At 41.5% G+C, this 17,256-nt stretch overlaps 1 protein-coding gene across 10 annotated transcripts in view; it reads left to right on the forward strand.

The window, feature by feature from the left end:
• Window positions 1-17,256, forward strand: part of STAU2 (staufen double-stranded RNA binding protein 2) — a 236,649-nt gene that overhangs the window by 123,899 nt on the left and 95,494 nt on the right. For 8 of the 10 annotated variants that reach the window (XM_075920513.2, XM_075920512.2, XM_075920517.2 and 5 more), the window contains exon 13: window positions 16,576-16,689. The exons of the other annotated variants lie outside the window; for them this stretch is intronic. In XM_075920513.2, the coding sequence (XP_075776628.1) occupies window positions 16,576-16,689 (114 nt within the window). The remainder of the gene's footprint in view (window positions 1-16,575; window positions 16,690-17,256) is intronic. 10 annotated transcript variants of the gene reach the window in all.

The following is a 17,256-nucleotide window of genomic DNA, read 5'->3' on the forward strand; positions in this document are numbered from 1 at the left end:
CATGTGTATTTCAAAGCAGAAGCGCCCTAATGGAGCCTTGGGTCAGTGGAGGACTCAGAGTCCTCCGCTGACCCCGGGCTCCATGCTGCGCTGCCGCTTTGAAATGCCACTCTGAGGCCGGGGTGAGTTGGGGACTCCCCAGCTGATCCCAGGTTCTGCGGAAATGCCACTCAAAGCCTGGAATCAGCTGACCCCGAGCTCCATGCGGTGCTGCCCCTTTGAAACGCTGCAGTGGCATTTCAAAGGGGCAGTACTGCACAGAGCCCGAGCTCAGTTGTGCGGCGGTGCCTCTTTGAAATGCCGAGGCGGCATTAAGCAGCAGCGTCACACAGCTGAGCTGGGGATCAGCTGTGTAGCACTGCCCCTTTGAACACTGCCTCGGCGCTGCCCCTTTAAGTGGCAGTGCCGCATGGAGCCTGGGGTCAGCTCCTTGCGGTGCTGCTTTGAAATGCAAAGGCAGCGTTTCAAAGGGGCAGCGCCACATAGCTGATCCTGGGGTCCATGCAGTGCTGCCCTTTGGAAACACCACCACTTTGAAGCACCCACTCTTCTGTCCCCCACCCTTTGCTGCCTTTATCTGATAGAGGCAGAAAGGGGGGCAATCGACTAGTCGACTCAACTATCCAATAAGCATTTGCTTATTTATAGTTGACTAGTCCTTAACATTCTTACTTGTAACATCACAGAAATGTAGCAGTGATAAGTAGGAAGTAAGCTCCAGTGAGATGTTTACCAGGCATTTGAACGCTGAAGAACTAGGTTCTCTGGGTTAGCTTTCAGATGTACAGTTGCTTATTAGGTAAACTTGTTAGATTAGGGATAAAAACAAGCAAGAAAATTTCTGAACATCTTCCAATGACCCTAAATTTAAACAGCTGCAAGAGCAGAAATGAAGAGAATGGTTCTTATACTGCTGAACTTAAATATGATAGCATGTTGAAGAAATTCAATGTATTATCTTATTCCAATCTGGATATTCTTGCTCTGTAGGAAGAGTGGACAGAGCAGTGATGTCAGCTGGCACAGAGAATGGAGGAGCCCATCAAACAGGTGCAGCACACTCAGAAGAAGGCTTCCAGGCAGGAGATCATAGGGCATTTTCTATCAGAATGTCTTTTCCTGGTAGCATACAGAATACATGACTCACCTTTACATATCACAGTTTACAAATTGAGAACTCCCACCCCTTCCTTTCTCTTGGCTGCTGGGAGCAAGAAGGTTTCACTCTTTCCTACTTGGACTCATCTGTCAAGAAAAGAACCCTTCTTACTCCTTGCAACTGTGTAGGAGGGGAAAACTCATTCTCCCTCCAGCCTGCTAGAAAGGAAGAAGATGCTTCCTACTGTCTTCCCACAGCTGTTTTCTGTCCTTTTTACCCCAACATAACATGGTCCTCCAATGGTGCTTACCCCAGCAGCCAGAATGTAATGATGAGTGAGAGATATTTCCTCAAGGAGATCTAGACAAATACCAAGTTTGAAGAAATATGAATCGGTTGTAGTGATCAAATGGTCACTTGGTTGGGGAAGGTTGTAAACTGAAACAAAAATCTCCATTCTCCCAGAGACTGATCAGAAAGGGTTAATAGATTTATCTCAGAATTTTTTTAAGCCTTTCCGTTGAGACAAACTTGCAAAGTTTCAGCCTGAAAGTCTGGATGATGCTGATCATGGGGAATACAACCAAATGACCAAATTTAGAACATAAAGCCAAATGATATGGTTCTCAACTCCAACCCTTCAACTACAAAAATATTTGTAGCTAATATTGGCCTGGAAACTGGACCTCCAGCAGATATTCCAGTACTGGAACAATATAAAACTTTCTGAGCCAGTTTGAGTGGAAAAGCATAAACAATACATAAAGGAAAGAAGGTTGTGGAAATTATGACCCCGGGCTTCCTGGAATCATTAATGTAAAATGAGTTATAAGGCTGCATTAGCAAACAGCTTTCAAAAATCTATTTTGGAAAGGTCTTGCCTCAAGAGTGATCAGGCCATAATTAAGATAAAATGATTTTTGAAAACCTTTTTAAGGCTATAAAGACCCAGTCTACAGAATAGTTTTGAAAGAAGGCTGTTAAAGCAAATTGTATTACATCCTTACCAAGGGCAAAAATACCTAAGGCTCCAGTCCTACAACATCATGTGGGTAGACTGCTATTCTTGCATGGAGCCCCACTGAAGTCTAGCTGCTCTCTGTTGTGGGACCAGGGTCTAACTTGTCACAGAGACAGCTATCAGCCAGTGATTGATTCGTACTAAAAGTGTTCTTGAGAGACATCAGACATTTAATATTAAAATTACACAGGCAGAGGGCCCTGGAGGTTGCTGATATTTATTTTTGTATTTACATAAAAGAGATCGATACCTGTGAAATATGCCCATAGTATGTCTATGTTACATTAGATTGCCATTTTAATTTCTTTGTATTATCATCATGCATATGAGCACCAGTCAAGGAGCAGGTACCCCTAAGAGCTTACAGTCTAAGTATAAGACAAGAGGCAAAAGAGGGATGCAGATACACTGACCAGAGAGTACAAGAAAACTGCAAGACAGCATTGGTCAGCATGGTAGGTTGTGGTCTCAACATACCAGACACCTGGCCATTGTCAAGTGTTTTGTAGGCATTACAGCAAAAGAGTGTTTGAGAAGGGTTTTGAAGGTGGCTAATGAGGGAGCTTTGCAGACGTTTATGGGCGCCCGTCCCAAGTGTGAGAGGCAACATGGGAGAAATCATGAGGGTGCTTGCTAGAAAATTTAACAAATTTATGGCGTGGACAGAAATGAGGGTCAATGTCTTGATAGTGAATGAGACAATCATAGGCAGAAGGAGGATAGGTTGAGTAGGGTCTTCAAAGTGAAGAGAGTTTGTTTGCAATAGAGAAGATGGTCTCAAAAATAGGGATTCAAAGAAGGGTGACATGGTTAAAGAAGCAGAGACAGCTGTTGGAGGAAGATAAGGAGATCTGTTATAGCCATGTTAAGCTTGAGGTGAGGCTAGACAACCACGAGGGAGACAGGCTTAGATTTTAGTTTGAATAGGAGACAACTGGAGAAAAGAGGTAAATCTATGAGGCAGCATGAAGAAGGTAATTGAATTTGTGTTTTTATGGCAATTGCCAAGAGATAAGGTGTAGCCCTTACCCCAAAAACTAACCTCTGGAGTCTTAACCACAAGCTTCTGTTATCTCATAAAACTCCATCTCCTCACCGAGAATATAAGTCCAATAAAATCACTTGACAATCTTCATTATCCCAGACTCTCTAGCACCTGCCAACTGTCATCTCTTCCTGACAGTTTTTGTCACCGATCTTTGTCACTTATCTAACCATTTGTAGATTTGCTAATATTAATCCTTCAGTTTCACTAGGTGCCAGGCCAAAGTCTTTATGTTCCCCTGCATCCAAACGTTTGGCTGATCCAAATGTCTACAGTGTCTTTCTCCTACTCAACCCATCACTACCGCTCACCCTCAAAAGGAAAAAAAGCCTGGTATTTAAAAGCATTTAACATCTTGGAATTTTTCTTTTGAGAAAACTCTAAATGGAGTTTTCTTGCTTCAAGGTCAGTGAAGAAGCTGGAGAGGAACTGTGCAAATGAAATCAAGGCTGGTGCATTTAATGAAATATTTTTGCTTTGTTCATTAATACCTTGAAAAGGGTAACTGAAATCCTCCCCCAAATACCTGCATGTAACTTTGTGCATGAAGTTCTCATAACCAATCCACTTATGTGAAAAAAAAGTTGCAAAGCTGTCAGGATCTCTCCAAATACTGTAGCCAGTACTAAACAAGCCAGGCTCTGCTCCCTGCCAAGTTCTTTCAGAGTAAATCCTAATGTGACTTGGTAAGTTAGATACAAACCTTGCACTGGAGTAAAGCCAAAACTCTGAAAGATTTGAAGTCTCAGCTAGCAGAAATATATAAGTATGATGCTAAATCTTTAGTAGAGTGAGACTAAAAGTACGTCTAGACTACATGCCTCTGTCGCCAAAGGCATGTAGATTAGGCTACCAGACATAGGAAAATGAAGCGGCGATTAAATAATCGCCGCTTCATTTAAATTTACATGGCTGCCGCGCTGAGCCGACAAACATCTGATCAGGAGGCATACCTCATCCCAGGAGGCATACCTGGGTGGTCGACAAACACCTTTGATGTCGACACCCGCGTGTCCAGACTATCGCGCTGAGCCAACAAACAGCTGATCAGCTGTTTGTCGGCTCAGCGCGGCAGCCATGTAAATTTAAATGAAGCGGCGATTATTTAAATCGCCGCTTCATTTATTTAAATCGACGCTTCATTTTCCTATGTCTGGTAGCCTAATCTACATGCCTCTGGCGACAGAGGCATGTAGTCTAGACGTACCCTTAGTTTTAACCATAATATTGTAACCAACTCTCAAACCAAAACCCTTACTACGGAAAGTAGCAAGAAATGCAGAGGAGGAAGAAATAAGACTAAACCCTGCCATTAAAATCCATGCTCCTCATTACAGGCAGGAAGCTAGTCTACCGTACAGCTCACAGTTTAGCTCACAATTAGAAGTCAGGCCATTTAAAAAGTTGGAGCAAAAAGAAACAGCATTATTTTTAGAAGTGAAATGTATGTACTTTCTGTGAATGAAAATAATGAGGTATTTTGGATGTACATTATTGCATACTTAAATTACTCCACAATAGAATGGATAGCTTCTCACCAGATTTTCAGCCAAGTTAGAGCTGGTATTCTGTTTGCAATTTTACACTGATCAACTTTATGTTTTCACTTGTACTATATAACCAGCTTAAAAGTGTTCTATTTCCATCTTCGCTGAAATAGTCTTCACAACCAAGAAGAAAATTAAGAGCAGGTGAAAGCATATTTCCCTTGATGTTAAAACCAAAATGTTATTTAAAATATGAATAATTTTCTTTCTCCAAACCTGCCTTAATTCCTCAATGATCAGAAACAGTTACATCTGTCACTTGCTCCTCCACAACTTTCTTATTCAAACCCTTTCCCTGTATTCTTCATTAGCAAGACACAAAACCTTCATTTTTTCCAGAACGCATGAAGAAAACAGAAGATCACAGGGATTTTTTATGCAAACATTGCTGCCTTTTCTGTTGAAATATAAGTTGAATTTAGATTTTTCTCTCCAAGAACATATCTAAATAATTACATGTTAGTGAATCAGAGGCGGCTAAGGCATTTCTATCAGAACTGTTGCAAGTATGATGCATTGCTTTATAGCATTTTACAGTGTTTCATGTATGAGCAATTCATTTGTTTTTTTTTCAGGTTGGTTGGTGGTAGTGTTTTGTGGGTGATATATTTCAAATTTTAACTTTGAAAATATTAAAAATATTTTCTCAGTGTTCATAGATAAATATAACCCACAGTGACTAGATTTGTAGGAAATGAATGTTCACTTTTTTTATTCAGGCACACAGTTATCTGTACATTCATGAATGGAAAACATAGTAGCTTGTTTTACATGTAAAACCAAGGGTGCGTCTACACAGCAGGGCTTAACTAGAAATAAGCTACACAAATTGAGCTAAGTCAATTGCGTAACTTATTTTGAAATTGAGAGCGCCTACACAGCACTTATTTTGAAATAGAGCACATTTCCTCCGACTTCCCTTACTCCTTGTACAATGAGGGTTACAGGAGTCAGAGTAAAAGAAGTCCTCCAGCTTGACAGTATTTTGACATTATTGCAAAATAACTGCCGACTGTGTAAACGTGGACTAAGTTATTTTGAAATAATGTTGCTGTTTAGACGTACCCTAAGCATGCCATTCTGAAATCTTAATTCTCAGTACATACTATCTAGTAATAGAGGGAAGGTAAAATAAGTTACTGTACACATCTTGCTGAATTTTGATCTGCACAACTACAGTTGCCGTAGTCCAACTTTCCTCTCAGATGGAACTGAGCATCATAGTGACTACAATGACAAGACAGGGAAGGTCAATGGCTAGGCCTTTTTCCATTGACAGAGCATGGTGAATGCTTACAGGAGCCTTTAAAATCACAGTCATAACTGAGAACAATTGACGCAAGTTTGGAGAGTATATAAATAAATGAGGTACAAGCCTTTGTAGAAATAGTTTGATAAATATATGATGTATCCTCTTTAGGGGAACGGTGTCCTTATCTAATAAATTTTTTTCTCCATCTTTTATCAACAGCGGTTTACTGGTTATAGAAGTTTTTATGAACAGCAACTTAAGTGTCCACTCCACTATAACTAGCAATATAAAAACCTGCGCTGATAACTTTTTTTAGTCTGTTTATTTAGCTATTTATTTCTTATCCAGAAATCTAATATTGTGTGTTTTAATGAACATTTAAGCCTATAATACAGCTATCATGCTGGCTTTGCAAGAAGGGAGCATGTTATGAATATCCCAAGATTTAGTGCTGACTTGTCAGTCTTTTAGCTACTGAGTATCTTTACTCTTCCATGCAGTAGCTACAATGGAAACTTTGTCCACTGCTGTGAGGTAGACATAGCGATTAATGAACCTGAGGCATACTAATCAAACATATGTTTTCTTGACACAATGATTGTGTTATATATCACATATGAATGTACAAGCCTTTATCTTTCCTTAATGATCTAGCAAGGGGTCTTTCTTAAATATGGGTGTTTTTCATGCTCTCCTTAGATTTGTTCCACAGGGGGTGACCATTAGAAACATCTGACAGGCATGCAGTTAGCCAGCTCCCTGCTGAGATTAGTAAAATACTATATTTAGTAATCCCACTACATCAAGGAACTCCAGCGTTGCAGGAAACAGTTTGATTCAACACTTTTTTGTGATTTTTTAAAAAATTTTATTACTTATTTTTCATCTGGGACCGAGAAAAATATTTTCATCCGGGTCTTGCTTTTTGTATTTATACTCCTTCATTTTTTTTTTTCATGTTTTGGGTCTTTTTACTCTCCTTACTTTGTTTGCACTGTAGGTCCCCTCCATCTTGTTCTCTGACAAATTGTAAGGTAGATACTAAGAAGCAGTGTTTTAACTTGATATTTCAAGTGCCATTCCCTTATCAGATGTGGATAATGCTAGCATTGGGGAAAAGGTGTGTGTGGAGGAGAGGAGGAGGAGGGATGTAAGGATAATTAAAAGATTCACACCTTATTTGCTACTGTTGTTGTTTGTCCATCGTATTCGAAGAGGACCTTGACATCTAACGGGTTGTGTACTGTCCACGGTGTGTCCGCAAATGGCTGATAAGGCCGATACGGGCACGGAATGTTCTGCCACATGTCGGGCAGACATGTGTGGGCACCACTGTTGCAGCTTTTGCAACTCTGGCTTTACGGAGTGCTCGCTTCTCTTGTGCTATGGTTGTCCTTCTGGCTTCAGATGTTTGACAGCCTTGGTAGATCAGCGTGTGCCATGTTGATCGGTCTTGTGCCAGGGTCTCCCAGGAGGTGGTGTCAATATCCAGGGATTTGAGAGCGGCTTTAAGCGTATCTTTGTATCGCTTCTTTTGTCCCCCGTGTGATCGCTTCCCTTGAAACAGCTCACCATAGAAGAGCTGTTTAAGGATGCGATGATCTGGCATCCTTGCAACATGGCCTGCCCAGCATGTCTGGGCTTTCATCAGCAGGGTGTAAACTGACGGCAGGCCTGCTCTAGAAAGGACTTCTGTGTCTGGCACCTTATCCTGCCACTGGATCCTCAGAAGTCTGCGGAGGCAAATCGTGTGGAAGTGGTTCAGTTGCCTAGCATGCCTCCTGTATACAGTCCAAGTCTCACTGGCATACATCAGGGTAGTTAACACTACTGCTCAATAGACTTTAAGCTTTGTAGCAAGGCTTATTCCACAGCGGTCCCACACTTTGGTCAGCAGTCTGCCGAATGCAGAGCTTGCCTTGGCGACTCTGCAGTTGACCTCGATGTCAATTGTCACTGCGCGGGAGAGGGTGCTGCCAAGATATGTAAATTGGTCCACTGCTTGCAGCTTTTGTCCCTTCACTGTGATGGTGGGCACTTGATGTTGAGCTTTCGGAGCTGGCTGGTGCATCACTTCGGTTTTCTTTGTGTTGATGAGAAGGCCGAAGTTGTCGCATGCTGCTGCGAATTTGTCCATGCTGGCTTGCATTTCCTAATACATGGTAGAAATGCCTGATATCTGAGCTTGGGTCACAAATTATTTGAATTCATCAGTATATCTATCTGTAAACCAGAGTTTAATTTATCATTTGCCATTTGTGACTGGAACAGAAGTGGACCAAAGTATGAGCACAGTTTTTTAAATAACTGTCTCTTACTATTTAAAATAGCAAATCCAATTACTTAAGTACACAGCATAAAATAGGAGAAATGTGATAAAAATAAATGATTCAACAAAAAGTTAAATGGAAGAAAAATATGCTGTAGAGTGCCCATATTAATCAAAATTCTTTAACATTCTCTTTGGGTCTCAATCTTATCTGTTCACCAACAGAAATCTGGAGTAACCTGTGAAATCATCAGAGTACAATGATGTAAATTTAGAATAGTTGAGTACTGAATTTGACACTTTGAATTTAAAGGGCAGATTTTAAACAAACGCTATCTTTTGTTCTAACAGAATGGTTCTGGTGGCCTGTCAATCCTAAAGATTTGTGCATTTCTGAACATAATGGCATTTTATTACCCAGTTTATATCTGTCTAGCATTCTGAGACTCCTGCTGGTACTTTGAATCAGAGTATTTTTTTGGTTTAGAAACATGAACTCCAATGTCACACATGACTTTTTTTATTATTATTATTTAAACTAATAAATGTTCAAGAAAGAAAGTATTTGGCCAGACAGAATTTGTGCTTCAAACTGTGAACAGCTAAGCAGTAGTGTGTGAAAGTCTCTTTGCGGATCTGGGTGGTTTTTTTTTTCCACCGTTCAGTGTCTGGTTATCATAAAGCTACCTTATTTTCAAACGGTAGTTCGGTGTATTATTGTTAGAACCATTGACAACTAGTAGAACAGGTATCTTCCTCTGTATAATTATGACCTAATAAGAACACAGGCCTTTTTCTTATAAACAGCAATGCTTCACTCTGAGCTCAAGAGTAGTCCAGGGAAGGCAATTGGACTTGTGTGCTAGAGCTTAGCGCACACACATTTGTGAGGAATCAGAGTTTAGAGGTGTAATATCTCTGCACTGATATTTTGGCCCTTTGTTGTAAAGTGAGCTATTGAAAGCTTGAGGTAAATCCTGCAATATCATTTCACAATTACTGTCACTTCTGCATGTGGGAGGTGTGTTTCTATTTCAATATACAAAGGAACAGAAAGCTAAATTTTATAGTAGTGCTATGTTAATAGTGATCCTATAACAACTCTATAAATTCTGGTGTATTTTATACAATCTCACTCAGATTTTCCATTATAAATCTAGTCTGCAAAGTGTAGAATTTTGGCTATATCATCTTGCAACGTAACATGGTTAACGTTGATTGCATACTCTACTTTGATGGGATGTTCTGTGTTTCAAAATATTTAAATCTTTTCTAGTAACAGAGAGTAGTAACACAAGGGACAAAATTTGGCCCAGTTATAGCTGACACACACAAATGCTAAACCAGCAATACTAATATGCATCCATATTCTGGACATCATAGTCCTGAACACAGCACACACTCTCAAACGCTATAGATTTGTGCTCCTCCCTGTGTAGAATGGTGCATAGTTGCGACTGTCACAACAAAGAATATACAAGCATGAATATGTGACTACAGCTCTGATGTGTGCTTGTGAGAAGCAGGCAACCAGGACATAGCCCCTGATTTGAATCTGGAGACAGGGATGCTTAGTAGTACATTCAGTGGCAGGTTTCTTGCAGAGAACTACACGCACGTTAGCCCGAAACAGCTCAGGATTCTGGAATTTTTGCTCAGAAACTTTTCACAACTATTAGCATCATGATGTTCTCATTCATAGGCACTTCTTTTCCAGACTCAAGCTTCTCCTTACAGAGGCTGTTGTTATTTAGAAAACAAAAAACCTAAGCAAAATACTTTGGATTTTACTAAATTGAATTTTGTCGCTGCTTTGACCTAAAAGTGGCCAGAGCTCATTTATCAGTTTCTCTTTATTTCAAATACAAAAGCTTGCAAGTGAGATTGTGGACTTGGACAGTATTTTCTGTTCCTAATCCTTTTATTTTTTCTTCCTAAATATAAGGAGAATGAACACGGTCAACGGGTTAGAAAAGGAGACTGAAGCCTGGGTTAAATTTCATGCACTGTCACTCACTCCTTGAATGAATTTGGGCCAGTCACTTACCTTAGCTGCACAAATAGCACTTGCCTGCTTGACAGGTATGGTAAAGTTGAACGTTACTAAATCACTCTGGGACCCTGGGGTTACATGCACTTAGTAATTTCAAATGCAAAGTATTCTTGTAGTTATTAATCTTAGTAATTACAATGTAAATACGCCCCGAGCACTTGGCCAGCCTCCTCTTGCCACTCCCCAATCTCAGATTCTGAGGCTGCTGCTAAGATTACTTGGTCAGCCTTCAGCTGTTGTCCCCCATTGTCACTAGGTCTTGTGGTTTGGATATTTCTGTTGTTTGTTCTAGAAATGCCTCATCCACCTTATCCTCCTGATTTGGTGGCACATCGCAAACTCCATCCACAACATTACTCCTTTTGTTCCCATTTTTATTTTCATCTAGAGACTTTCAACTGGTCTGCTTCTCACTTGCTTCTGGATTGCAGTACAGCTATTTACATTCGTAATGTACAATGTAATATCATCTCCCTTTTTTCCGTGCCTGTTCTTCCCGAATAAGATATTCCCCTTTATACCAGTATTCCAGTCATGAGATTTATCCCACAGAATTTGTGATGCCAATTAAGTCATAGTTTAGATTGCATGCTAAGATGTTGAGCAGATTACCCCATTGTATTCCCTCTTGTTGCTTCCGTTAACCTATTGTAATTTTCCATTTCTTCCCCCTACTCTCTTGCACACTCCCTCAAACTTCAAGACCTCTGTCAAGGTCACCTTTTTATGTACCTGTGAGCTTTTGTCACCTATCCCCTTTGAACCTAGTTTAAAACCCTAATCACTAGATTGGCAAGTTGGTTTGTGAAGATGCTTTTCCTTGTTCAGGTGAACTCCAGCAGTCTTCTTTCCCAGGACAGTACCCATGATCAAGGAAGCCCAAGAGCTCCTGCCAGTGCCAGCTATGCATTCCTCTCTAGGATGTGCATGTCCCTGCCTGGTCCCTTTTCTTTCAACCACCTGTGCCACCAAACTCCTTTATCCTTGCTCCCAGAGCCCTGTTGTCACTGCTGATTTGCCCAGGATCATACTGTCAGTATCATTAGTGTCTATGTCGTTTAGCAGATGAATGATCCCCAGAAACCTTTCTGTAATGTCTCACATGTGGGCTTTGGGCAGGCAACTCACTTTCTGTGATGCTAGATGAGGTTGGCAGTTGGGTCCCCCTCAGAAAAGAGTCCCTGACCACTACCATCCTTTGTTTCTCCCTTTTGGAGGTGGTGGCTTTAGTTTTCCAGGCTTGGAGACAGGTGCTATCCCCAGATTGGCCATTGGGATCTGGTTCTCTCTTCTAACTGCCAGTATTGCATGCCAGTTCTTGGCTCACATGGGCCTGGATGGGGCAGAATATGCTGCCTGGGGTGGTTCCCAGCCTGTTTCTTCCCCACAGAGCAGCCAGTTCTCCTTCCTTCCTTCCTGGCACCCCAGTAGTCCTCTATAGCAGGCTACCTTCCTCCATCCTGGACATCTGCATCTGTATTCTCTCAATGAAGTGCTTGTATTCCCAGCTGCTATGCAGGCGAGCCACTTCAACTCAGGAGAACAACAACGCCAATTATACAATTGTTTTCCAACTGCTGCATAGATCGCTGTCACGGTTTGTTTTGCAGACTCTATGAGAGGTCAGAGAAATCTGGCTAAAGAACATTCTGTTTCTTTCCCATTCTCCAGCACCCCTCAGTTCCTAGATCAGGGACATGGAGGATTGATGAAGAAAAAGTTGATTCTTGTTGAACTGGGTTTGTCTTTTGTTGGTAAGAGATATTTCGAGCACAGTGAGTGACTGAGAAATGTTGAAATAATGGGCCTGACCCATTTGGACTAGGCCAGAGTGCATCGTGGCGCTCGTTCAGCAAGGCTTAGCTCAAGACATGTAAATAATTAAAACTCACTGAATTTAGCACATTTCTTGTTCTGTTAGCTACATTTGCACAGTTATTTCTGTGATTGTTACTGTGGTCAATGAATTTGTTCATACACTCTCATTTAAAAAAAACCCAAAAGCCTGCACTCTAATGCAGTAAGGTCCTTGCTCCAGACCCCACTACGCTCTGTAGGATATGTGTCTGCTCCACAGAGTGTGTGTGTTTTCAATAGTATTTACTGTTAGTATCAAGCTTGGCTTATTTGGGGCCAAATCCTAATGCCTGCTCTGTGGCATTCTGGAGGTGCAGAATGTGAGGCGTCTCTGGCCCACTCTCCTTACCACATCTATTCAGCAGAAGTATTTAGATTTGCAACTAGATACGGTGGTTATGGGTGCCTCAGACATTCTTGTAATAACAGTAGTCCTGATATTTAGAGAACTTCAGTTTATGTTTGTAAGTCCAATTTCATAGCTTCATAATTCTTTCGATCAATCAGAGTTGAGCTATTGTATATGTGAAGGGGCCTCTTGTGGTTTCTCAGTGAGTAGTATGGCTTTTCTGGCAGACAGCCTTAAGCAATTTAGTAGGCATATGTTGTGTGGGGGTGGATGGTGCAGAGGGAAGGAGATAGGGGGATGGTCCAGAAAGCTGTAACAAGATGTTGAGTGAAATCTGTATTTTTATGCATACCACAAGTAAAAATCCTCATTATAGATCTCATAGATCATTTTGGCCACACATAGGGTATGTCTACACTACAACGTTAATTCAAACTAACTTAGTTAGAATTAGTTAATTCGAACTAAGCTAATTTGAACTAACGGATCCAGACTAAAAAACTAGTTCGAATTAGCGTTTTGCTAATTCAAACTAGCATGTCCACATTAAGTGGACCCTGAACCAGGCTTAAGGATGGCCGGAAGCAGTGCCGGCAGGGCATCAGAGGAGGACTTAGAGCGTGGAGATGCTGTCTCAGGCTAGCCGAGGGCTGTGCTTAAAGGGTCCCAACCCCCACCCCGGACAGACAGTTCTCAGGGGTGCCCCGCTTGCAAAGCAGTCCTGGCTTGGAGTGCCCGGAGTACCAACAGTGGGCACATCACAGCACTCGGCCATCAGACCGGCTGCACTTGCCGCAGGCTGCCATCTGGGGAGAGGGGGCAATTGGGGGGCTGCAGGAGAGCTTCCACCCCCAGAAGCCCGCAGAGCCAGCCCAGTCCTCCCCATTGGGGGCTCGTGCCCCATTCCTCCCTCACCTCCTTCCACTTACCCTTCCCTAGCCCCTCTTCTTGATGTACAAAATAAAGATAACGTGTCTTCCAAAATGGAATCTGTCTTTATTGAACAAAACTGGGAAAGACTGGAAAAAGGAGGTGGGAGAGGGGAAGAGAGAGGCTGGGAGAGGGGAGGGCAACTAAAATGATCAGGGGTTGGGAACAGGTCCCATATGAAGAGAGGCTAAAGAGACTGGGACTTCTCAGCTTAGAAAAGAGGAGACGGAGGGGGGACAGGATAGAGGTCTCTAAAAGCAGGAGTTGGGTGGAGAGGGTGCATACAGAAAAGTTCTTCATTAGTTCCCATAAAGAAGGACTAGAGGACACCAAAGGAAAGGAATGGGTAGCAGGCTTCAAACTAGTAACAGAAAGTTGTTCTTCACAAAGCAAAGAGTCAACCTGTGGAACTCCTTGCTGCAGGAGGCTGTGAAGGCTAGAACTAGAACAGAGTTTAAAGGGAAGTGAGATCAAGTCATGGAGGCTGGGTCCATGGAGTGGTATTAGCCAGGGGGTAGGAGTGGTGTCCCTGCCCAAGGTTTGTGGAAGGCTGGAGAGGGATAGCACGAGACAAATGGCTTGGTCACTATCTTAGGTCCATCCCCTCCAGGATCCCTAGGGTTGGCCGCTGTCGGCAGACAGGCTACTGGGCTAGATGGACCTTTGGTCTGACCCAGGATGGCCATTGTAAGCTCAGGGCTCAGGGTCGGGGGTCTCAGTGGACCCCCTTGATTCTCTTGCACACCTGCTCCTGGGTGGCCAGGCTGGCAGCTCTCCTGCCCTAGCCGGCCACTTTCCTGTGCCTAGTGCGGAGATCGTGGACAAGGTCCATGATGTTTGCACTAGCCCAGGTGGGTGCCTGCCTCTTGCGGTCCCGGGCAAGCTCCCAGGAGCCACCAGCCTGGTCCCGGGAAGAGGGGGAGGGCTGGGGGGCATCGGGTGGGTGGCTTGATCGTGCCAGGTGCAGGGTCTGATGGCTGGGTGCTGGCAGGCTTGCACCTGGCATGGGAACCGTAGCCAGCCCATGCCCCTTTAAGGGGTCTGGGGCCGGGAGGGGGGCAGACGAGTTTCCCTGGTGTTGGCCAGAGTGGCCACCAGGGAAACCTGGGGAGGGCTAGTTCGAATTAAGGGGCTACACACCCCTTAATTCGAACTAGCTAGTTCGAACTAGGCTTAATCCTCGTAAAATGAGGTTTTCCTAGTTCGAACTAAGCGCTCCGCTAGTTCGAATTAAGTTCCAACTAGCGGAGCGCTAGTGTAGCGCCTATGAAAGTTAATTCGAACTAACATCCGTTAGTTCGAATTAACTTTGTAGTATAGACATACCCATATGCAACAGTCTTCGTGATCAATAAAGTTAACTCTGCAACATGCTGATTGCATAACTATCTTCTCCCTTAGCTTAGTTTTGCACTGTTTTAACTCCTCAATTCAATACTCCCAATTTATCCAGTAAGAGAGAAGAATCAAACACAAAGTGCATTTACCCAGTGCCCAATCTAGTGTTATATATCTCAATCAATTCCACAGACATTTTGGTATAATTTAATATGGCCCCTAGTTGTCCACAGAAATAATAATATTCAAATTTCTAGCCTAAATGTAAAGATGAGGCTTTTCCCCAACAACCATGCAACTGTAAATAGGTACTACCCTAAAATGCCTGTCTTCAATAGGGCTAATCTCCCTTTCCATTTCTGACAGGGGTCAGGTAACCAATGTAAATTACCATCATAAACTAAATTCCACCCTTCTTGTAGAACAAAGTGCTTTATCTGCCTGTCAAGAATCCAGGAGCTACAAAGCAGATTGTAATATTTCATCAGTTCAGCATGAGTGGCAACCCTGTTCTTACTAATAAAACATCAGAGATGCATGACTTCATTTTGCCTCAAGATAGAAGAAGGTTCTCTTTCTATAGAGGGTTTAAGAGCTGTTTTAAGGTGACCTGAAGGCAAAGGGGAAAATCCAGTAGGATCAGTATCTTCCTTTATATTCTGTGCAAGAATCTGATTAGTGTGTGCTTTTAGATACTAATAGAAATTGAGTTGTACTTGGCTCTAAAAATAATGTGAATTCCTTCCCCATGTCTTAAATCCTTTTGATTTGATTAAAAAAAACCAGCTATGATAATGATATTGCAATGTCAAACAATCAGTACATTTGAAATGCATTCAGTGTGTTTCTGTAGCAATCACATTGCAGTGAAAAAATTAAAAGTAATGTAATTGCTGGAGCTGGATGGATAATGGCTTTCCCATTCAATGAAAATTTTTGAGATTTCAAAACAAATTTCCCATCCTTAATGAGGCTGAGAAGTTGAAATTTTTAGAAGTTTTGTGCATAAAAAATGGGTCAGATGGGAGGGGGAATTTACTTCTGGTGAACTGTTTTGAAAAATTCACTTCATGTAAAATTAGTTTCAGTAATTTTGAAGTGTTTAATTTTTGACCATTTAAAATGTTTTTACTCTAACTGGATTAAATTTCTAAACTAAAAGTCTTCTTTGAACTGGAAAACCAGAATTTTCATGTGTAAAGTGTGAAAATTAAATATTTTCCAAATTCAAAAAGGTTTTATTCAACATTCTGTCAAGAAATTTGTTGAAATTTATCCTTGTGTTGCAAAAACTTTCCCTTTCAATAAACTGGCATTTTTAGATGAAAAAAAGTTTAATTGAAAATTTCCCAACCAGCTCTAGATTGGGCTAGTCTGTGGAGAGCACTGTAGTTTAAATAAAGTTTTTTAAACTAATCTATAAAAATCTCAGAGGGGTAGCCATGGTTGCCTGTAACATAGTTGTTTTTAATCCATAAAAGGTTATTTAAAATAACACATAGTTTCAAAACTGAAACATAGACTTAGTTTCTTAGGTCTGTAACAATATCTTTAACGGGCTTTAATGTTCCTAGGCTCTGCAGCATATAGTACCTAAAGAGGGACCAACAAACTGATTAACCAGAGAAATTTGTCCCCAGTTCAGAATGTGGATACTCAGAATATTTTGCATATTCCTTGTTTTATATTGAACCTGGATTCAGTGTAAATGTTTTGAATTCCTTTACAGACTTGTTGGAAAGGGACAGATTATTTTAGCACGACTCCCTTATGCAATCTGGTGTTTAGCAGATTACGTATGTTATTCTATTATAGGTACACTACAGTGATAGACAAAATGGCAAAGAGTGTATGACCAGTTTGACACTGTCTCCTGTGCAGATGACTTTCCATGGTATCGGAAGCTCCATTGAAGCCAGCCATGACCAGGTATAATACCTTCACCCCACACACCTATAATTGTATTCATATCGATATTACTAAATCTCCCATTTGCACAAATATTGCTTTATTTATGGCATGTTCTTGCCACCACAGTGTGCCTATATTGCCATAATAAAATCCTTATTTGACTAAAGAGGTGACCCATAAAGGAGAGGAAAAATTGCATTTGTGCCCTCTTTTGCTTCTTCAGAATGTATACAGAAAATGTAAATGGTTTGGGTTTAAACTGGTGTGTAAAGGTTCTGGTATTTTTAATATAATGTTAGTAATATGAGGTCTTATCTACCCTGATTGTATGGCTGACTAGAGAAATAGAAATAGGGGGATCACAGCATCATAAATGACGAGGCTGATAGCTTTGCAGTTGAGAAAAACTCGATTTTTTGTTTGTTTTTATTTTACTCAAGCTTCTGGAAAATACTCAGGACAAAAACTTTCTTTGTTAATCATTTCTTCTCCCTTGTCACTTAAGATAACATCTGAGGAGATTTCCATTATAGTTCTATAATCCTACAAAACAGTCCTCTATAAAAACATGGAAAGAACAAGACT

This window comes from Pelodiscus sinensis, chromosome 2, assembly GCF_052426305.1.
Source record: "Pelodiscus sinensis isolate ZL-2025 chromosome 2, ASM5242630v1, whole genome shotgun sequence".
In the NCBI taxonomy this organism is placed as follows: Eukaryota; Metazoa; Chordata; order Testudines; family Trionychidae; genus Pelodiscus; species Pelodiscus sinensis.